The sequence below is a fragment of the Engystomops pustulosus genome, chromosome 5, assembly GCF_040894005.1.
Source record: "Engystomops pustulosus chromosome 5, aEngPut4.maternal, whole genome shotgun sequence".
In the NCBI taxonomy this organism is placed as follows: domain Eukaryota; kingdom Metazoa; phylum Chordata; class Amphibia; order Anura; family Leptodactylidae; genus Engystomops; species Engystomops pustulosus.
In genome coordinates, this window is record NC_092415.1 from 43,697,666 (window position 1) to 43,721,194 (window position 23,529).

At 43.3% G+C, this 23,529-nt stretch overlaps 1 protein-coding gene across 7 annotated transcripts in view; it reads right to left on the reverse strand.

Annotated features, from left to right (window-relative positions):
• The window catches only part of DNAJC5B (DnaJ heat shock protein family (Hsp40) member C5 beta), a 107,460-nt gene that overhangs the window by 13,623 nt on the left and 70,308 nt on the right, over positions 1-23,529 (reverse strand). For 4 of the 7 annotated variants that reach the window (XM_072151812.1, XM_072151816.1, XM_072151815.1 and 1 more), the window contains exon 2: positions 19,991-20,103. In XM_072151812.1, the coding sequence (XP_072007913.1) occupies positions 19,991-20,097 (107 nt within the window). In that variant the 5' untranslated portion in view covers positions 20,098-20,103. Of the gene's footprint in view, positions 1-19,990; positions 20,104-20,603; positions 20,691-20,757; positions 20,843-21,339; positions 21,401-23,529 lie in introns of those variants that run through there. The other 3 variants (XM_072151813.1, XM_072151811.1, XM_072151810.1) reach the window with 3 other exon arrangements.

Consider the following 23,529-nt stretch of genomic DNA (forward strand, 5'->3'; position numbering starts at 1 on the left):
TGAAGCCCCTCAAGCTCATTTGCATACAGTCTTTCATCCTGGTAGTAGATGCCCTTTAAGTCTAAAATAAACACATGAATGATCATTTTTACAACCCAGAGAGATTTTTGTTTAATCCTAAAGTAAAGCCACCTAAAAAAGTAGTTGCACAATAGTCAAAAGCCTAAAATATGATACAGGATTTATATTTGCAAAAATAAAGGCACTAGTTAAACCCATACTTCATTTATACTAATATTGACTCAAAAGCAGAACTAAACCTTTCAAGAATTTTTTTATTTAAAGGAAATCTACCATCAATATCAAGCATGATAAATCAGGGGCACATACTCATAGATATGTGATAATCTCCTTTTATGACCTCCTTCCTTCTAAAATCCACTTATGCTATTGAGCCAAAAGAGCTCTGGGGGTGTTACCAGAGCCCCTCCATGCTGTAGCTTCACAGGCAGGAGAACTCCCCCTCCCACTGTAATCTCATTCAGTGGTAGGAGGGAAGTGCTCCTACTCTTTGCCTCCTTATCTGTCTGAAGTGGACAGAAGTCAGAAGGCTTTCAGATACATTGCTTACTGCGGGAGAAAGAACTGAAATAAAACACAGAGAAGAGGTTTTCCTTAATGACATATATCACAAAAAGTTTCCCTTTATCACCTGCACTGTCCATTTCGTACAGGAAATCTTTATTCATGAGTTTGAAGGGCTCCTACAGAGCTCCTACATGATGTAGCTCCACAAACTGACAAATAAAGATCCTGCAAGAAATGGATAGTGCGGGTGATAAAAGGAAACTTTTTGTGACATATGTCATTAAGGAAAACCTCTTCTCTGTATTTTATTTCTGTTCTTTCTGACTTATGTCCTCTTCAGACAGATAAGGTGGCTATTTATTAACTCTTTCCATACATGGAGAATATCTTCCTTTGACGATTTAGCTCTGTAAGGAGATGAGACTATCTAGGGACTTTTGGTAAAGATTTAAACCGTTGGGCACTTTATCAGATCCCTTTATCTCTCAGCTGTCAGTAGTACGGGACAGAAACTTTTTTTTAGAAAAAAGAAAGACAGAGGGAAAAGAAGGAAATAGTAACATGTTTCTTTAATCACGTACATCACAATGTTCATTATTATCACGTGCACTATTACATTTTAAATAGTTTTTCAAAAGTCTAGTTACACTTTTATACCATAAACCTCATGCGAAAAAAAATTGTCAAAATATGAGTGAGGTCATAAGAAACCTTGCTAGTAACGTCTGAATTCTAAGCGCTTACGCACTTCATCATTCCCTGGATTGTCCTGTGAGTTGCGCTGCCGCTGGCTGTTTGTGGATTACATCTACAGTATTTTAGTAGTCACATCAGATTAGTCATTGCAGCAGCATTTTATGGTAATACAGGTGAGATAATGAGTGATATCATGATTCATATTTCTATGTAGATGTTATTTTTCTCATTAAGAGCTTTTTAAACAACTACATCTATGGAGGATACAGCACACAGGAGATTACAGACAGATTCAATAGATTTACACAGTAAATGCTAAGAAAGTAGCTCATTATTAACAATGGTTATTTTAATTTTAAAAATAGACTAAAATGAATAATAACTTTAAGAAATTTGCCAGGAAAATCTCATTATAATAGAGTGAATAATTTGATCCTAACACCTCTTGCTAACACTGCCTGGGCCCTTGCTGGTCTTTACGTCCAGGAGAAAACGTCTGAAGATGCTTGTTTGCCAATGACTGGCTACAGTGACCGACCACCTACCTGTCATAAATAGATATTTTATTCCCCTTAAAATCTCCATCAAAGGTAGTGGAAAATATCTGCTTCGGGATTTTTAAGCGCTGTCTTGATGCACATCTTGAAATGTTTCACAGTTCACAGTGATTTTAATGGGAGTTTAGTGCAGATGATTAGTGATGAGCTGACTCGTTTAGGTTTGAGTTCGTCGCATTCAGTCAAGCCTGAATAAAAACTACGGTTTGGGTACCTACCAGTAACACCCGCAATCGGTTCTGGCACCAATTGCGGATGTTACCCCTTTAAATGCTGCCACCAGGGAAAATCGTGGTGCGGATGAAGGGGTAACTTCCATGATCGATGCCAGCAATGAGAGCTTGAACTGTGGACCCGAACCTGTGTTTGGGTCTGCTTATCACTACTTATGATACTTAATTTGGATTTTGTTCCCTAAAAGGCTTAATCATTTACAGACTGAATGGGAAGCAGAGTTTTCGATTTCAAAATCCTCCCATGCAAAAAAGACCTCTAAACATTCGATTTATTGACTTTAACTAGGTAAAAAGAGTGTTCTGATACATTTCCTTTAGATACAAAGCTCTAAATCTGTGGCATAGATGGCATAATTTGTGGCTAAATATATTGTAAAACAATTTCTACATTGTTAATCAGTATCAGGTTTCTTGTAGTCTGACAAGGCTGGTGCAAGCACTGGGCATACCTGGGCAAGTGCTGGAGCCCAGAGTTGAGGGCCCACATAAGGCTGTATGTAAGGAATCCATGGGGATGAGGGGGGCTGTATCTAATGAATCCATAGGAGATGAGGAGGGCTTATATAAAATAACCATGATGGGCTGTATATAAAATAACCATGATGGGCTGTATATAAAATAACCATGAGGGGCTGTATATAAAATAACCATGAGGGGCTGTATATAAAATAACCTCTTTGGTGTGAAAATCTAGGGAATATTTTAGGGAACAGGAGACTTTCAGTTTCTGCATTTTTAATGCTGCCACGTGAGTTCACTGTAAAAGGGCCCACTGAGGCTCTGTCGCCCAGGGGCCTACTGAAACCTGGAGCCGGCCCTGCCCATCTATGAGCTATTCTCAGCAGCCAATGCCAAGGGATTGGAACAGGAAGCAGAAAACTGCTTTCTTATTGTAGTGGCCAGACCAATACCTGTGGATCAGCTCCTATTCACTTGACTAGGAGCTGAGATGAAATTACTTGGATTGACCACTACAATGAGAATGACGCTCTCTGCTCCCTGTTGCATTCTCTCTGTATTAACTAAGAATATCTGGTGACTTCACGTGAAAATAATATGTTTTAGAATATAAATAAGGAATATAAATTTTACTTCAATATCTTCCATCACCACATGGAAAGATTGAGGAGAAAGTTTCTCTCTTCAGATATCCGCCGAGTGGTAATAAGGCTTCTTAAATTATCTTGAATTATTTACTATCCATGAATAAGCTTTGGCGCTCTGTTTATTACTGCTGTGTTGTAATAGTTTCCACTTATTATTCCATAATAGTAATTGAAATTTGCATTTATATAAGAATTCCCTTCTAAGGGGGATTCAATTTGTTTTTCAATCACAAGTCTGTGCGTCTGTTTCTTTCAGGTTTGACGTGATTCCTACCACGACTGTCTCGCCCAAAAACTGTAAACAGTGGAGGAATACGCTTATGTACATAAATCAATGTCATTCACTGTACGTATCAATTGTATGGATCAGCATACGGAGAAATCTCTCGTAAAGATCTGCCGCCTAACATATTTTAGCAGTTCCACCATATACCATCTTCTTCTTTGTAAAGACCTCTTTTCATTGGATTTTTTAGGTCAGCATCCCCATGTATCCATATCTTTTATTATCTATATATCATGTACTGTAATATACACTGATTAGCCATCATATTATGCTGATTATCTCATGACAATGCCATCATTGAATGGGATATATTAGGCAACAAGGTAACAGTCAGTTCTTGAAATTAATGGCCCACATTTATCAAAAACTATGTGCTGTGGAGTGAGCTGGGTGCACCAGATTCCTGATTGGTTGTGCACAGTCTTCATAAATCTGGTGCCCCCTGCACTGCCCTGGAAGTGAGCACCATTTATTTTTGGTGCACGTTGTTCATGCTCTAGAACACAATTGTGGCACATGGTCCGACTAAGCACCAACACACCGCTTTAGGTGCACATTTTTTCTTTCTTGTCGGAGACAGTGCAGCCTGGCCACCAGATACATCAGGAGGCTCCGAATGTATCCAGCACTGCCAGAGGGGTGGCGACTTCATCAGCTATCATATGATAGATCCCACCCTCTACCTCCATTGATAGCACCACCTCTTTAATTCAAATATTTTACTGATATTTTATTCAATTCCAATACAGAACAAAATTAATCTTTTTCATTTCATTTGCTTTTACAATTTTTTGAAACGATAATAAAAAAAAAAGTTACAGACTTGATTTCAGTGAACTTTTTGGCCTCCATTTGTGTTCATCTGTACCACTTCCATTACTGGAGAAGGAAAAAATAGTCCTGCAGCTCCCGTCCAATTTTCCATTCACATAATGAAAGCACTTAAAGAAGTGGTGCAAACAGATGGTAATAGAAGCCATTAACCACTAGAAGTCAGGGGGATCAGAAGCACAAGTGTGGCTTGGATCCTCACCAAAAAAAAAAATATATATATATAATATATAATATATAGTTATCTCTTGAATATTGAAATATTTAAACATTAAAATGTAATAAAAGTTACTTACCTACCTACCAGCAAAGTCAATCCACCCTGAGCCTTTAAGCCATGGCTGCTGTCGAAGATGAAGAGTCATGGATATTGCACCACTCTCCCAATCAATGCTATCTACATCTTAAAGAAGCAGATACCTTTGATTCATCTTTTGCTAGTACTGATCTGCCAATAGCTTTTTTCCAAAAGATCTGCCAATATCAATGGGGCTGCACAGGCAGTAGCGATTTTTGTGCTCACTGGAGGCGGTTAAGAAAAACAACTAACACCCAATAAGAACTGTCAGGCTCCAGGGGTAACGGACAAACTGGACCACTGCGGACAATGAAGTAAGCCAACACCTGGGACCAGAGTCTAAGTGGCACCCGGTTTTCACTAGAGCCCGCCGCAAAGCAGGTTGGACTTGCTGCAGTGTGGCACCACCAGGTCGTTCCACAGGTGTGACTTTGTCTGCGGTGGCAGCCAAGGCGAGGTACAGAAACAGAAGGCAGGTGGTGGTCGGGGACAGGCAGGAGGTCAGGACAGGTCGCACAGGGTCAATGTCAGAGGCAGAGCAGAAGGTCAGGGTAGGCAGCGGAGGAGCGTAAACAGGAAAAGGTCCAGGGTCACAACGGGAAATCAATACACTGATGCAAGGCAAGGAAACAAGCTTTCTCAAAGGCATAGAGCACGAAGATCTAGCAGGGGATGCTGGGAGAAGCCGGGTTTTAAGCATTTCCTGAAAAGGGCCAGCACCAATCAGCGGTGCGCTGGCCCTTTAAAACTTACGAAGCCAGTGCACGCTCACGGACAGGTAAGCGATTGCAGCTGGGTCCTGGGGCACACAGAGGATCACTTGGGTCCGTGACAAGAAGATTACCTGTTTTCCAAGCATAAATGCACTAGTCACAATACAACTCTCTAAGACTAATCAATAAACAGACTATTTACTTTTTGCCCAATTATAACATTTATTCTGTAGATAAATTTCACCATGGAAATTCATGTATTTAGACACAAGGGATTTATCTCCCATTTTCATATATTACATACATATTACATTCATACATACATTAATTACATAAATTCACCAAATAAAGCCATTTTACTTGCAAATCTACATTATTAGTGCCCCTGCTGCCTTGTATGTCTTGGTGCAATAGCCTATGTGACTACATACGTGACCGCTTTTCCAAGCATAAATCAGCTATTCCTTGTAATCACTTAATGTTCTACCAAGCTCTACAGACCATTCCACAATTAACATTTCTGTGATTGATAGTCACGTCACTTCCACAAAAGGAAGCATTTGGGATCTACACAATACAAACACTTGTACCTAAGGGATTACACTGGGAATATGAAGTGCGCAATTATTCTTGGATAAGAACCTTGTATTGCATTTGTTAAAGATGCAATAGAAGTTAAAGAGATGTAATGGTGATCTCTTACCACTCTGCTTACTGTTAGTGCCCAATGTGTGTTTTAGTAGACTTCACAATTGTCAATTGCATAAAGTAAATAATATTGACAGAGCCGTATTGTGTTATGTTAATAGTTCTGTAGACATATCAACATCAATAACCATATAGGTTACACAAACCACGGTCATAATTATGCCATTAGTATTATCCCTTTAGATTTAGTAATACATACCGTACATTACTAAGCATTCTATGTAGACTATTTTCAGATCATGACATTGAGTGATACATGGACATCCAGTGTTAAGAGGTGTTGCTGGAGGGGAACCTGTCAACCGTAAAAAGCCTATTCCACCACCATTATCAAATTATTCAACACTCGTCCATCCTCGTAATCCTGTTATTGCTCATTACTGCTATATTGTGTTTATGTGTAGGTGTATCTGCTGTATGTGTGTATATGCTGTGTGTACATGCTGTGTGTACATGCTGTATGTGTGACTATGCTGTTTATGTGTTTGTGTTGTCTATATGCTGAATATGTGTGCATATGCTATATGTGTGCCTGGTAAGTATATGCCATATGTAAATGCATTATGTGTGTATATGGTGTGTATGCTCTATGTATACATGCAGTATATAAAAGTATATAAATGTGTGTGTATGAGTATAAATATGTGTATGAGAATGTGTATGAGTATGTGGACACTTATAGCCATTGATGCTCCACAAGGGGTTATTAGGCTTCTTGTAAGTCATACTTGGTGTTAAAGGGGCTGCCTTTCAAGGTAGCAAAAAGAGGCATTGTTTTCCTTTTCCCACCCTGGAAAACATATTTGCATATTTCCCAGAATCAATGGCTATGAGTCACTGAACGCCCCCTTAACACCAAATATTACGCAACACCACCTATAAGGCGTCCTTAATTGGCAAACTCTCCATAATGAGAACAATTACTTCCTAACCCTAGTCAATAGCCTCTCACCCAGCCAAACTAGTTCCCTACACTGTACTGAGGGGAACCAACCAGGTGGAAACAGCCCTGTCAACAATTGGGAATCTGTTCCTTCTGGAATAGATTTACTGGCGTGGCTTAACCCACATTATGTTATTAGGCCCATGAAAGTAAGTTATGAAAGGTGTTAAGGGGGCTGCCTTTCAAGGTAGCGAAAGAGGCATTGTTTTCCTTTTCCCACCCTTGAAAATATAATTGCATATTCAGAATACTGCCTTTTTCCATCAGGACTTCAACTCTGTGCCCAATGAAGTAGCACCAATGATGCAGAGAGCTTTGAGCTCTCCACAACATCATTTTGCCTCGGCAGGCGCGATATGATGATGTCATTGCCTGCCGGCCTGTTGTACATAGCAGCAGAGAAGAAGAGGAGTTGCTGGGGAATGTGGAAAGGTGAGGTATGTGGTGTTTTTTTTATTTAACTATGTTACATAAAGGATAGGGGGCCACACTAAGAGGGGGGGTGAGGGGGGCCCACAAAAATATGAGGAGATAAGAGGGGGCCACATTAAAAAGAGGGAGATTAAAGGGGCCACAAAAGGGAAAAAAGAGAGGGGGCCCAGAAAATGGGGGGCCAACAAGATGGGGGGGGGGCACAATGAGAGGTGGAGTTGAGAGTGGGACAGAAAAGGAGATGAGAGAGGGAAATACCAGGGGCTCCATAATGAGAGGGGGATATATAGGGCACAATGTTAAGAGGAGGGAGGTGAGAGGGGCAGTAAATGAGAGGGGTGAATATAGCCTGCAGCCTCTGCCCCATGTATATAGCCTGTAGCCCCTTCCCCAGTATATAGCCAGCAGCCCCTGCCCCCAGTATATAGCCAGCAGCCCCTGCCCCCAGTATTTAGCCAGCAGCCCCTGCCCTCAGTACATAGCCTGTAGCTCCTGACCCCCAGTATATAGCCTGTAGTCCCTGCCCCTAGTATATAGCCTGTAGCCCCTGCCCCCAGTATATAGTCAGAAACCCCTGCCTTCAGTATGTAGCCTGCATCCCCTGCCCCCCAGTATTTAGCCTGTAGCCCCTGCCCCCCAGTATGTAACCTGCAGCTCCCCCCTAAGTATATAGCCTGTAGTTTCTGTATGAATGCCCAGCCTACAATAAAAAAAACAAAATGTGTATGCTCCCAGCTGGTCCTCTTCTTTCTATCGATGCTTTTGCTGCGGGACCCCCGCGCAGTGCCGTCAGCTACTCACTGACATCATAGCGTGTACCGACGGCAGCTCACACACTAGATTGTCAACAAGCAGCTGACATCATGATGCTAGCGGTTGACGTCGGAAGGGAAGTACAAATTTTGTACATCCATGTAATGGCCTATTCGGGACAACCATGGAAAACAGCAGTGATGGCCCATGTCCAAGGAGGCCAACCATAGTCCATAGTCAGGTTGAACCAAAACAAGAAGTACCATAGCGACACAGGAACCAGTAGCAGAATATGTATGTGTTCTTTTTTGTGTTCATGGAAAACCCCTTTAAGGACATTTAATATAACTATTTTTACTAATATTTCAGAAGATCATATCACTAGTAAAATATACTAGAAAGACTTTTAAACATTCATGAAGTGATATATATAATGCTGTCAAAAAGCTGCTTTGTCATCTTATTGATACAGGATATTTAATCATGAAATGCTGATTTGGTGTTAATAAACACTTATTAAACACTGTAATATTATCGCGGCACTCAGGATGGTTAGTGGTATAACACCTGTTTAAGCTCTGCATCAGATGCTGGGATCATTTTCAGAGTCTGTGTAAGAATATGACCAATATTGGTTAAAGAAATTAATTTTTCAGTGAAATAACCGATGGAAAATAAAGCAAATTATGGGAGAGTGGTTTATATCCTCGGGGGGTTTGTTATCCAGCAATATTTAATCTAGGCAGGGTCTGTCTGCTTGTTGCACTTCTATTCTCACTGGGTTTCAGAACAAATCTTAGTCTAAGGAATATGAAATTGTCAATTAGACTTATGTGAAAACCTGCTGTAGCATATGCAGACACTGATCAGTAGTGATAATATGTGTGTATTTATAAACTGCTAACTTTATTAATGGTGATATCTCCCATACACTAAGACCACCATGCGTACATTCATTATATCATTTTGCTTTATGATGCCATTCATTTACCAGCTGTTTAGGTTTTCTTTGGGTTGTGTAACAATTATGCAACTAACTAGGATTAACCAAATTGTGTACACACTAATTTACTGCCCATTAACCCTTAACAACCAGCCTCCTTGTGTCTAAAGGGCCAAACAATCTTTGCCACATTCCAAGAGATTTCACGTAGCCTATAGCCCATGGCCATCACTATAACTTATGTAAAACTGAATGAGTTGTAAGAAAGGGAGGACAGAATGCATGAGGCTTTTGTTGTTGCTGTAGGTTCCCAAAGCAGTGAGAAGTCTGCAGTTTTGTTTTTGATACAACAGACAACGGATTAGGCCATTGATACTGAGAGGGTAATTTATCACTGGGTTTTTTGTCTATGTTTGGCCTTGACGACCCAAATGAACATAGGACAGTGCAAAGTCACTCAGCACGGTGGCTCAGTGGGTAGCACTTTTGCCTTGCAGCGCTGGAGTCCTCTGTTCAAGTCCCACCCGGGTCAACATCTGCAAAGAGTTTGTATGTTCTCTCTACATTTGTGTAGGTTTCCTCCCACACTCCAAAACACACTGGTAGGTTGATTAGATTATGAGCCCCATGGGGACAGGGACCGATTTGGCAAACTCTGTGCAGCGCTGCAGAATCTGTAGGCGCTATAAAAAATAAAAAATTATAAATTATTATTATAAAATCACTTTGACACAGACAATGCTTGTGCCAAATTGATTATTTGCATAGACAAGTTTTTTGCGACTTTCCTTGCAACTGTCACAAACAACAAAAAAGCACTGGCAGCAGATTTATCAAGGGACAAAGCCACTTTAATGAATCTGACTCCAGTGGAGCTCCAAAGACCGGAGACGGTCTAATGATAAATTACCCCCTATGTCTTCACAAGGTCAATAAGAACCAATGAACAAGAATCTACCTGTCAGACAATACATATGCATAGGCTGACAACACTAATACATAGACTGAACAAGCAATCAGATAGATGAGCACCTGTTCAAATCCTATAGTGGGGCTAACAAAAAATATAAAAGTGAAAATAAATGAAAAACATTTTTAAAATGTTTCTCAATTCTTTCATTAACCCCTTAGCCCTCCTTGAGTTACTACTACTGCATGGAGTGTTGTCACTTAGCGCTCCATGCAGTAATAGAACATCAAGGAGCTGATTTTGGTTCCGCTCATCAACAGAGCTGAATTGTCAGCAGAAAACTTGGGGTGTCAGCTGTAACCTACACTAATCACTTTAGTACATTCAAATTTTCAATAGTTACAGCCATATAAAGTAGTGGGACTGAGTCATGAAGTACACTGGGGGGAATATATTAAGAATGGTGTTTTGAAGGCCAGTTTATATCCGTCACTCCGGACGGATTTCTAGAGGTCAGATATACTAAGAGGCTTCTACCTCACAGATGATCCGGAAGTGATTTCCGCCATATGAGGCCAATGCAAACCAGGCCTAACCTGGCAGTTATAGTCTCCTCCAACTTTCCAGTGGAGATTATATAAAATATAGCCGCTGGGGTGTACATGCCCCACCCCATCATGCCCAAAATGGTGTGATTTCGAAAACTGCCGTAGTAAATTCCTCCTAGTGTGTCAAAAAAATGTGCATGGTTACATATTATGGGCGGCATGGTGGCGGAGTGAGTAGCACTTCTGCCTTGCAGCACTGGGGTCCTGGGTTCGAATCCCACTCAGGTCAACATCTGCAAAGAGTTTGTATGTTCTCTCCGTGTTTGCGTGGGTTTCCTCCCACACTCCAAAACATACTGTTAGGCTGTTTAGATTGTGAGCCCCATGGGGACAGGGACCAATTTGACATGCTTGTGAAGCGCTGCGTAATCTGTGTGCGCTATATAAATAAAGAATTATTATTATTAGTCCAAAGTCATTACCATAAAAAGAGGCATATGAAACTTAAACATTGCCTTGCTCAGGAAGTCTAACCCTGGCTGTAGGGGGAAGGGGTTAAAAGGGTTGTCCACTTTCAGTAAATAATTGATATTGTTCTTGTAATACAATTTTTTTTGATTGGAAGCTTTTTTTTTTTACTTCCAGTGGATTAAAAATTGGTCCCTGGTCATGAGATGTCACACAGATGCATGGCTTGTTATTAGAAATGAGCGAGCACTAAAATGCTCGAGTACTCGTTATTCGAGACGAACTTTTCCCGATGCTCGAGTGCTCGTCTCGAATAACGAGCCCCATTGAAGTCAATGGGAGACTCGAGCATTTTTCAAGGGGACCAAGGCTCTGCACAGGGAAGCTTGGCCAAACACCTGGGAACCTCAGAAAAGGATGGAAACACCACGGAAATGGACAGGAAACAGCAGGGGCAGCATGCATGGATGCCTCTGAGGCTGCTTAAACGCACCATTATGCCAAAATTATGGGCAACAGCATGGCCATGACAGAGTGACAGAATGAAGCTAGATAGCATCTAAAACATCCAATAATTGACCCTGACACTATAGGGGACGGCATGCAGAGGCAGCGGCAGCAGCGGCAGGCTAGAGAGTGGCATGGCGACATACCCTAAATGGACTCAGGCTTCAAACCAATGGGTGGCAGAGAGGAACCAAAGGAGGTGAGCAAGAAGCGCTCAAATAATATCGGTACATGATAAAAGTTTGCCAGTATATTTTGTGGATTACACAGCAGGGTGGGGACAAAGTTAACATGGAAGCCTGAAAACAATCCAAAATTCTGCCTGACACAGCTCGTTTGATAAGGGGACCATGTATGGAGGCAGTGAACTAGTAGTAGATTAAAGGTGCTGCAGTTAAAACTATGTTAGTTGGATCTTGGGATGGAGCTGGCGCTCCGCTGCCAGGCGAGCTTTCGCCAATCCAAGCCCCTGTCTCTAGGCTACTCCCCAAACAGCACTTCTAAGAACCTTTTGTATAAGATCAAGTGTAGTAGCGTTCTTATAAGTTTAGGATATGGCGGGTGAAGGGAATGCAAACAGATGCGCAAGAAGCGCTGAAATAATATCGGTAAATGATAAAAGTTTGCCAGTATATTTTGTGGATTACACAGCAGGGTGGCGACAAAGTTAACAAGTTTGTTGTGGAAGCCATGAAAACAACCCAAAATTCTGCCTGACACAGCTCGTTTGATAAGGGGACCATGTATGCCTACAGTTCATGCCAGTCGCTGCACTGGCTGCCAGTCTCCTTTCGAATACAGTTTAAAATAATAACCCTCATCCATAAAGCTCTGTATAATGCTGCACCCCCCTACCTCTCCTCTCTTATCTCAGTCTATCGCCCAACCCGTGCTCTTAGATCCGCCAGTGATCTTAGATTAACCTCTACCCTAGTGCGGACCTCCCACTCGCGTCTCCAAGACTTCTCTAGAGCTGCACCAATTCTATGGAATGCTCTGCCCCGGACTATCAGACTAATACCTAACCTCCAAAGTTTTAAACGTGCTCTTAAAACCCATTTCTTTAGGCAAGCCTATAACACTCATTAACTGCATGAAGTTTTAACTCTTCTACTAACCCGTCCTGTGTCGTCCTCCCATCTGTTATCCAGCAACCAACAGGCACCAGACTTCTCTGCAGTCCCATTCACCCTGGACCTGGTATATAAGATGACGGCTGAGTGGTTCAAGCGACAGCAATTCCATTTATTATATTTTGTTCTATTCCCTAAGAAGAATGGCTTGACCATTAAATATTATTTTACCTAGTGTTACCCCATCATCTTCATAAACCGTAAGCTCTGGCGAGCAGGGACCTCACTCCTGTTGTTCCATACAAATGTTGTGCTCTGTTACATTACATTTGTATTTGTTTCCTATGATTTGTAAAGCGCTACGGAATTTGATGGCGCTATATAAATAAAGATTATTATTATTATTATGGAGGCAGTGAACTAGTAGTAGATTAAAGGTGCTGCAGTTAAAACTATGTTAGTTGGATCTTGGGATGGAGCTGGCGCTCCGCTTCCAGGCGAGCTTTCGCCAATCCAAGCCCCTGTCTCTAGGCTACTCCCCAAACAGCACTTCTAAGAACCTTTTGTATAAGATCAAGTGTAGTAGCGTTCTTAAAAGTTTAGGATATGGTGGGTGAGGGGAATGTAAACAGATGCGCAAGAAGCGCTGAAATAATATCCGTAAATGGTAAAAGTTTGCCAGTATATTTTGTGGATTACACAGCAGGGTGGCGACAAAGTTAACAAATTTGATGTGGAATCCATGAAAACAACCCAAATTTCTGCCTGACACACCTCGTTTGATAAGGGGACGATGTATGGAGGCAGCTATATGGACGACTTTTGGAGGTAGCAATGGAGACAACGTGTGGAGGCTGCTATGGAGACAATTTAATTTGGATAGTGCCTGTAGGTGGCAGTCCAAAAAAGTTTTCAAACCAGAGGAGCAGGTAGGTGGCCCTCCAGAAAAATGAAATAGATTGAGTGCCTGTATGTGGCAGTCCAAACAAGTTTTCAAACCAGAGGAGCAGGTAGGTGGCCCTCCAGAAAAATGAAATAGATTGAGTGCCTGTATGTGGCAGTCCAAAAAAGTTTTCAAACCAGAGGAGCAGGTAGGTGGCCCTCCAGAAAAATTGAATAGATTGAGTGCCTGTATGTGGCAGTCCCAAAAATTGTTTAAAACAGAGGACCGGGTAGGTGGCCCTCCAGAAAAATTAAATGCATAAAGTACTATAGCTAGAGCCAGTGGGCCCTGTCAAAAAATAGCCAGTTTCCTCTGCTTTAGTGTACAAAGAGGAGGAGAAGGAGGAAAATGAGGAGGAGGAGTGCATAAATTATTCAGGTTGAGCTTCCTTCACCTGGTGGAGATTGGAAATTATGAGAAATCCAGGCTTTATTCATCTTAATAAGCGTCAGCCTGTCAGCGCTGTCAGTCGACAGGCGTGTACGCTTATCGGTGATGATGCCACCAGCTGCACTGAAAACCCGCTCGGACAAGACGCTAGCGGCAGGGCAGGCAAGAACCTCCAAGGCGTACAGCGCCAGTTCGTGCCACATGTCCAGCTTTGAAACCCAGTAGTTGTAGGGAGCTGTGTGATCATTTAGGACGATGGTATGGTCAGCTACGTACTCCCTCACCATCTTTCTGTAAAGATCAGCCCTACTCTGCCGAGACTGGGGACAGGTGTCAGTGTCTTGCTGGGGTGACATAAAGCTGGCAAAAGCCTTGTAAAGCGTACCCTTGCCAGTGCTGGACAAGCTGCCTGCTCGCCTACTCCCCCTCGCTACTTGTCCCGCAGAACTACGCACTCTGCCGCTAGCGCTGTCAGAAGGGAAATACTGTTTCAGCTTGTGCACCAGGGCCTGCTGGTATTCATGCATTCTCACACTCCTTTCCTCTCCAGGGATGAGAGTGGAAAGATTTTGCTTGTACCGTGGGTCCAGGAGAGTGAACACCCAGTAATCGGTGCTGGAATAAATTCTTTGAACGCGAGGGTCACGGGATAGGCAGCCTAGCATGAAATCTGCCATATGCGCCAGAGTACCAACGCGCAAGAATTCACTCCCCTCACTGGCCTGACTGTCCATTTCCTCCTCCTCCAACTCCTCCAACTCCTCTTCTTCTGCCCATACACGCTGAACAGTGAAGGACTGAACAATGGTCCCCTCTTGTGTCTCGCCAACATTCTCCTCCTCATCCTCCTCCACCTCCTCCGACATGCGCTGAGAAACAGACCTAAGGGTGCTTTGGCTATCAACAAGGGAATCTTCTTCCCCCGTCTCTTGTGACGAGCGCAAAGCTTCCGACTTCATGCTGATCAGAGAGTTTTTCAACAGGCCAAGCAGCGGGATGGTGAGGCTGATGATGGCGGCATCGCCACTGACCATCTGTGTTGACTCCTCAAAGTTACTCAGCACCTGACAGATATCAGACATCCACGTCCACTCCTCATTGTAGACTTGAGGAAGCTGACTGACCTGACTACCAGTTCTGGTGGAAGTTGACATCTGGCAGTCTACAATCGCTCTGCGCTGCTGGTAAACTCTGGATAACATGGTTAATGTTGAATTCCACCTCGTGGGCACGTCACACAACAGTCGGTGAGCGGGCAGTTGGAGGCGGCGCTGCGCTGCCCTGAGAGTGGCAGCATCTGTGCTGGACTTCCTGAAATGCGCACAGATGCGGCGCACCTTCGTGAGCAAATCAGACAGATTGGGGTATGTCTTGAGGAAACGCTGAACTATCAGATTTAACACATGGGCCAGGCATGGCTCATGTGTCAGTCTGCCGAGTTGCAGAGCCGCCACCAGGTTACGGCCGTTGTCACACACAACCATGCCTGGCTTCAGGTTCAGCGGTGCCAGCCACAGATCAGTCTGCGCCGTGATGCCCTGTAATAGTTCTTGGGCGGTGTGCCTTTTATCGCCTAGGCTCAGCAGTTTGAGCACCGCCTGCTGTCGCTTAGCGACGGCACTGCTGCTGTGCCTAGAGCTAGCGACTGATGGCGCCATGCCCACGGATGGTAGTTCGGAGGAGGAGGTGGAGGAGGGGTGGGAGGAGGAGGAGGCATAGTAGGCCTGAAAGACCTAGACCGAGGTAGGCCCCGCAATCCTCGGCGTCGGCAGTATATGACCAGCCGCAGGGTCAGACTCGGTCCCAGCCTCCACCAAGTTAACCCAATGTGCCGTCAGCGATATATAGTGGCCCTGCCCGGCAGCACTCGTCCACGTGTCCGTGGTCAGGTGGACCTTGTCAGAAACGGCGTTGGTCAGGGCACGGATGATGTTGTCTGACACATGCTGGTGCAGGGGTGGGACGGCACATCGGGAAAAGTAGTGGCGGCTGGGGACCGAATACCGAGGGGCGGCCGCCGCCATGAGATTGCGAAAGGCCTCGGTCTCTACTAGCCTATAGGGCAGCATCTCCAGGCTAAGCAATCTGGAGATGTGGACATTAAGGGCTTGGGCGTGCGGGTGGGTTGCACTATATTTCCGTTTCCGCTCCAGCGTCTGGGGTATGGAGAGCTGAACGCTGGTGGATGCTGTGGAGGATCGTGGAGGCGAAGATGGGGTTTTTGTGCCAGGGTCCTGGGCAGGGGGCTGACTATCAGCTGACACAGGGGAAGGAGCAGTGGTGTGCACGGCCGGAGGTGAACGGGCTTGGTGCCACTGAGTGGGGTGTTTAGCATTCATATGCCTGCGCATACTGGTGGTAGTTAAGCTAGTAGTGGTGGAACCCCTGCTGATCCTGGTTTGGCAAAGGTTGCACACCACAGTCCGTCGGCCATCCGGTGTTTCCTTAAAGAACCTCCAGACTTCTGAAAATCTAGCCCTCGCCGCGGGAGCCCTCGCCACGGGAGCTTCACTACGTGACACATTTGGCGCTGATGCACCTGCTCTGGCCCTGCCTCTCCGTCTGGCCCCACCACTGCCTCTTCCAACCTGTTCTGGTCGAGGACTCTCCTCCGTCTCAGAAGCACTGTGTTCACCCGGCCTCTCAACCCAGCTTGGGTCTGTCACCTCATCATCCTCCGATCCCTCAGTCTGCTCCCCCCTCGGACTTCCTGCCCTGACAACAACTTCACCACTGTCTGACAACTGTGTCTCCTCATCGTCGGACACCTCTTTACACACTTCTTCCACTACGTCAAGAAGGTCATCATCACCCACAGACTGCGACTGGTGGAAAACCTGGGCATCGGAAAATTGCTCAGCAGCAACCGGACAAGTGGTTTGTGACTGTGGGAAGGGTCCAGAAAACAGTTCCTCAGAGTATGCCGGTTCAAATGCCAAATTTTCCTGGGAGGGGGCAGACTGGGGGGGAGGAGGCTGAGGTGCAGGAGCTGGAGGAGTGCCGATTTCGGTGACATGGGTGGACTGCGTGGAAGACTGACTGGTGGACAAATTGCTCGAAGCATTGTCGGCAATCCACGACATAACCTGTTCGCACTGTTCTGGCCTCAACAGTGCTCTACCACGAGTCCCAGTAACTTCAGACATGAACCTAGGGAGTGTAGCTCTGCGGCGTTCCCCTGCTCCCTCATCAGCAGGTGGTGTCTCACCCCACCCAGGACCACGGCCTCTGACCCCTGCAGTAGTTGGACGCCCACGTCCCCGCCCTCGTCCTCTACCCCTAGCCCTCGGGTTAAACATTTTGAAAATGAAAGTTATAACTTTAATTTTTTTTTAACTTTTTTTTGTGTTTTTTTGTGGGGTTTTTTTTGTGTTTTTTAGTTTTTAAAACCAAACGATGCTATCCTATTGCTATGGCTATTTTCTAGCCAAGTATGAAAGCACACTGCTATGCCAGATGAGATGACGCTGAGTTACGAAAAAATAAACGTAAAATAAAAAGTAAATGGCAGACTGTGCCTAATTGAAATCAAACCCCTAATAAATTTTCCCACTTTGGTGTTTGAGGTGGATATGTGTGTCACTAAGAGCTAAACACAACGGTAGCAAGTCCCCCTGCAAATTCCTCACAATATGGTACTAGCTGCAAATAAAAAAAAAAAATGTATAACGTTATTGTAGCCCTAAGAAGGGCTGTTGGGTTCTTGTAGAATCACTCCTGCCAAACACTATTCTAATAGAACAGCCCAACGCTTTCCCTGACCAGCAGCAGCTCTCTCCCTAGCGGCATCCAGACACAGAATGATCCGAGCAGCGCAGACAGGGGCTAGTCTATTCCAGGGTCACCTGATCTGGCCAGCCAACCACTGCTATCGACGTGTAAGGGTACCACATCATGCTGGGTGGAGTGCAGAGTCTCCTGGCTTGTGATTGGCTCTGTTTCTGGCCGCCAAAAAGCAAAACGGCGGGAGATGCCATTTTCACGAGCGGGCGAAGTATTCGTCCGAGCAACGAGCAGTTTCGAGTACGCTAATGCTCGAACGAGCATCAAGCTCGGACGAGTATGTTCGCTCATCTCTACTTGTTATATATCAAAGACTAATCAGAGCTTTGTCATCTGTGTGACATCACATGACCAATATTAATCCACAGAAAGTAAACAATGTTGATTCCTAAAAAAAATGGTGTTAAGCAGAAGCCTAGAAAACTGTGAGTAATTAATGCTAGAAGTATATAAGAAAATTTTATAAGTTTTTGTTACACAAACAATATCAATTAATTGCTGAATTTGGACAACCCATTTAAAGGACATCTACCGCCAGGATAAAGGATTGTAAACCAAGTGCAATGACATGCTGATGTGAGCCCCCTATGGCAGGATCTGCTCTTCTTTAAGCTTATGGGTTTTACAAATAAAGGCTTTTAAATTTTGCAAATAAGTCTGAGGCGCTCCAGGCTCCATTAACACCCAGAGCCCCTGAGGCTGACTTGCATTATTTAAAAATCCTTTGTTTTGTAAAAACCAGGGCATAAGAAGCTAAAGGAAGAGCGGATCCTGCCAGAGGGGGCACACACCAGCATGTAAGTGTGCTGGGTTTACAATTCTTGATCCTGGTGGTAGATGTCCTTTAAAGTGTGGAAATGAATGAAGAAATTTCCTTTGATTTCATTGAAGGGTTTTCTAATAGTACAGGTGGTCCCCTACTTAAGGATACCCAACTTACAGATGACCCCTAGTTAAAGACGGACCCCACTGCCCACTGTGACATCTGGTGGAGCTCTTTGGATGCTTTACTTTAGTCCTAGGCTGCGATGATCAGCTGTAAGGTGTCTGTAATGAAGCTTTATTGAGAATCCTTGGTCCCATTACTACATAAAATTTAGAAACTCCAATTGTCACTGGGGCAAAAAAAAATTGTCTGGAACTGCAATTATAAAATATACAGTTTCAACTTACATACAAATTCAATTTAAGAACCTATGGAACCTATCTTGTACGTAATCCGGGGACTGCCTGTATAGCATTACACATTTCCATTCTCTTTTTATTCAATGTAATTTAAATCATTAATTAAGATAAATATTTCTGATATTGCTATATTGATGTGTGTTAAATGAAGTGACATTGGAGGGCAACAATTTAAAAGGGTTGGCCACTTTACCTCATGTTTTTTGTAATCTGTGTGTAAGTGGGTGGGGGGGGCAGGATATTAGGTAATTTACCGATATACATCTATTAATATTTTGGCTCTGCTTTCTTGATATGTAAAGTGAAGCCTCCTGTCTTTTACCTCCTCAGCCAGACATTCCTGACCATAAAATGGCTGCAGATGGAGGGTCATGTGGTCTCTGACCAATAGCAATAGTCCTGCCAAGACCTTAATCTTATATTCATGGACAGATAGAGATCACATGATTCTCCATATGCAGCCATTTTATGCACAGGAATGGCAAAAGACATGAGGCTTCACATTACCTATTAAAGGGGTTATCCGGGTGTAAACATTTACTTAGGCCTGGGCTGGGGTGGGCTATTTAGGGCCGGGCTGGGGTGGGCTATTTAAAAATAATAAACGTGTACTTACCTCCTCCAGCACCGCTGATGTCCTGCGCCACGCTCTGTATGATCTGTGCACCTGCCGGTCGAAAGCTCCCATCTGACACCATCTCCCAGCGATTACAGCGCTGCTAGATAGGGACAGATGGGAGGAGCCGGCCACATCATGGACCGGAAGTTCCCTGTGCGAGGCTTCTGTGCCCCTGTAAATAAACAGGGGCACGGATCAGACGGACCACGGCGAGGGACATCGGCGGCACCGGAGGAGGTAAGTACAAGTTTATTATTTTTAAATAGAGCGCCCCAGCCTGGCCCTAAGTAATTTTTTATAACCGGATAACCCCTTTAAGATAGCGGAGCAGAACTTTTAATAGATGTATATTGATAAATTACCTGCCCCCCCCCCACACACACACTACAAAACATAAGGCAAAGTGGCCAACACCTTTATTCCTTACTTTGTCTAATAAGGTTGTATTGTCATCTATCTATTGCTAATTCCAATCAGTGTAAATCTGTTTCCACATTATCTGTGTTCCGCTGTAATGTTTATATGTAAAGTTACCTGTAAGATTTCTTGATATCATCATGTGTTGCTCCTTTCTCCAAGCCAAGAATTTGATATAAAGCTTCCCCGGATGTGGACAAAGAGCGCTGCCTTTGTTCAGACATTTTAACCTGGAAGAATTCAAGTAAAAATCATTTAATATTTTTGCCATAATAATGTAATAACAAATAGTATGAAATATTAAACATAAATAACAATATCATAATATAAATTTACTTGGAAACTTAATTATGTTTACTAAGGGCTTTGCGCCAGTTTTCTTTTGGACTTTGCATGTTCTTTCTAGTATAAATTGCCTGCACAGGTAGGGGCGTTCCGGCGCTCGGTCGGACCATGACACAGATTTATCATGCAAAGTCTTTTGCTTGCCCCATGTTAAAGGTGCACTGCAAAACAGTTGGTGAACTATGTTGGGACAGTGGAGGGAAGAGTCATGATTTCTGGCGCACGTTCTTAAAGGGGTATTCCGGGATGATACAAAAACACATGATGATATAAATAGAGGAATATAACAAAACTCAATGTCGTTAGTCACAAAACGGAGCTTAAATAGTTTGATTTTATGATTCACTAAATTTTATGGTCTCTCTAAAGTATGTAGAGTTATCACCAAGATGGCCGTCATCTACAACTACAAGTCCCATGATCCTTTAGTTCTCAGTAACTCCTCTTCCCTCTTTTGCTCTGCTCCCAGTGATGATGTAACAGACTGTCCTGCTCAGTTACCATAGTAATGATGTGTAACTGCCATCACTGCACATTACCTCGCTGGGATGATGTCTAACCCCATAATGGCCATACTGGATGCACTGCAGCCAACCGACCACATCCAAACATACTGGTGATCACATGACCTGCCCAGGCTGGTGCAGGACATGTGATGTGGACATGTGACCAGCGGCATCTTGTGTCCTGTGTCTGTTTTGTACAGAAATTAACGGACTGATTAAAGGGCCAGTAGCATTTTAATTCTTCATTACAGTCTATGTCCACAGCATTTTACTGCTAAGGGAAGCACCATTTTAAATAACAACTAATTACATATTAGCTTCCATTTTAAGGAGCCATTTGTATATGAATTATGCTGATTCCTGGAATACCCCTTTAATGAATCTGGCGCACCCAGCATTATACACAGGCACTTTTAGTGCAGTTTCCTACATTCTTAGTAAACATGCCCCAGTGTCTCACACAAACATTTAAAGGAGTTTTCCTGATCTGTATCATATTAGTGAGGGGTCCAACAGTGATCAGATGTTTTGGCTGCCTGCTGCTCAAGAACCAGAGCAGCTCTGTATTCAGGGTAGAAGCCCCAGTTCCTAATGATTCACCTCCAAGTAACACACCTCATCTAATAACAGGGGCAGATTTATCAGAAGTAACTGAGAGCTAAACTGTCCTAGTTGCTTATGACGACCAATCAGAGCTCAGCTTTAATTTTCCCACAGAAGTATATAAAATGAAAGCTGCGTTTTGATTGGTTGCCATGAGCAACTAGAACAATTTTGCTGTCAGACACTTCAGATAGATCTTCCAGAGCAATCTGAATGTTATTCATCCAACTCAATTTTATGCAATAATTCTGACACTGAAGCATGCCAGAATTAATTGATCAAGAAAGCAGGGTCTCCTGGATCTGATATTGAAGTCCCAGTGGAGTTACTAGGAGAGACAGGGCCCCCCAGCAGGCTATTGCATGGGGTCCCCCTTCCCACTTAAAAAATATACATATTAGTATACTCACACATGCAAGTTACAATCATATATAAATACACTCATGTGCATATACACATACATACAGTGCCATATGCAACATACTCACATACAGTGTATACAGACACCATATACACATCACAGATACTGCATATATACATCACAGTATATGTTATATACATATTACGCTGGACAATGTGCCGTACAATATAGATATAATGGTGCACATCCTCCATTCTTTATTGTGTCAGGTCAGATGATGGGGCCCCCTGACACCGCGGGCCCCATAGTGGCTGTTATGGCTGCTACCTCTGTAGTTACGCCCCTGTGTAGTTCTATGTTATGGTTAAGTCGTCAATATCATTGTACTGCAAAACTCCTTTAATCCCTTCCCGATGCGCACCGTACTCGCGGGCCGAGCCCTTTCCATAGCCGGTAAGTCTTTGCTGCATATTTCTAGCACCGATTGCGGGTGTTTTCACCTCGATCGCCGCCAGCAATCTTGTCGCGGATCGCCGCTCCCTGATGACGTCACGGGGAGCACCGATCCGTCGCCATGGTAGCCTCAGGTGTTCTGAATACCCGAGGCTACTTCGTTTTAACCCATGCATTACAATGTGCTAATTGCACATTGTAATGCATGGGGAGTAAAATCCACATATACTGCCATACAGTAGTATGGCAGTATATGATAGGATGAATCAGAACCCTAGGGAGTCTGAAAAATAGTAAAAGTAAAAATAAAAAAAAGTTTTAAAAAAATTATAATAAAAAAACCTAAAAATTCAAATCACCCCCTTTCCCTAGAACTGATATAAATATAAATAAACAGCAAAAATCATAAACACATTTGGTATCGCCGCGTCCGAAAATGCCTGATCTATCAAAATATAATAAAGATTTTTCACTGCGTTTAACCCCGTAACGGAAAATAGCGTAACGAAAAAGTCGAAAATGGCATTTTTTTTGCCATTTTGAAAAATATAAAAAAATTCATAAAAAGTGATCAAAAGGTCCCACAGTCCCAAAAATTATAGCAATGAAAACGCCATCAAAATTTGCAAAAAATGACACTACCCAAAGCTCCGTACACCAAAGTATGAAAAAGTTATTGACGCCAGAAGATGGCAAAATAAAAAAAAAATATTTTGTACAGGAGGTTTTAATTTTTTTAAATGTATGAAAACATTATTAAAACCTATACAAATTTGGTATCCACGTGATCATACCGACCCAAACAATAAAGTAGACATGTCATTTGGGATGCAGAGTGAAAGCTGTAAAATCCAAGCCCACAAGAAAACGTCGCAAATGTGTTTTTTCACCATTTTCACTGCATTTGGAATTTTTTTCCCGCTTGCCAGTACACGCCATGGAATATTAAATAACGTCACTATGAAGTGCAATTTGTTACACAGAAAATAAGCCATAACACAGCTCTTCATGTGGAAAAAAAAAGGTATAGATTTTTGAAGATTGTGAGTGAAAAATGGAAGTGAAAAAACTAAAAAAGGCCAAGTCGTTAAGGGGTTAAGGAAACCAAAGAAATGGTCACTCTGAAGTGAATAGGGATTTGCTTTAAAGGCAAATACAGCCCATGGACATACATTCACCGGCCACTTTATTAGGTACACCTGTCCAACTGCTCGTTAACACTTAATTTCTAATCAGCCAATCACATGGCGGCTACTCAGTGCATTTAGGCATGTAGACATGGCCAAGACAATCTCCTGCAGTTCAAACCGAGCATCAGTATGGGGAAGAAAGGTGATTTGAGTGCCTTTGAATGTGGCATGGTTGTTGGTGCCAGAAGGGCTGGTCTG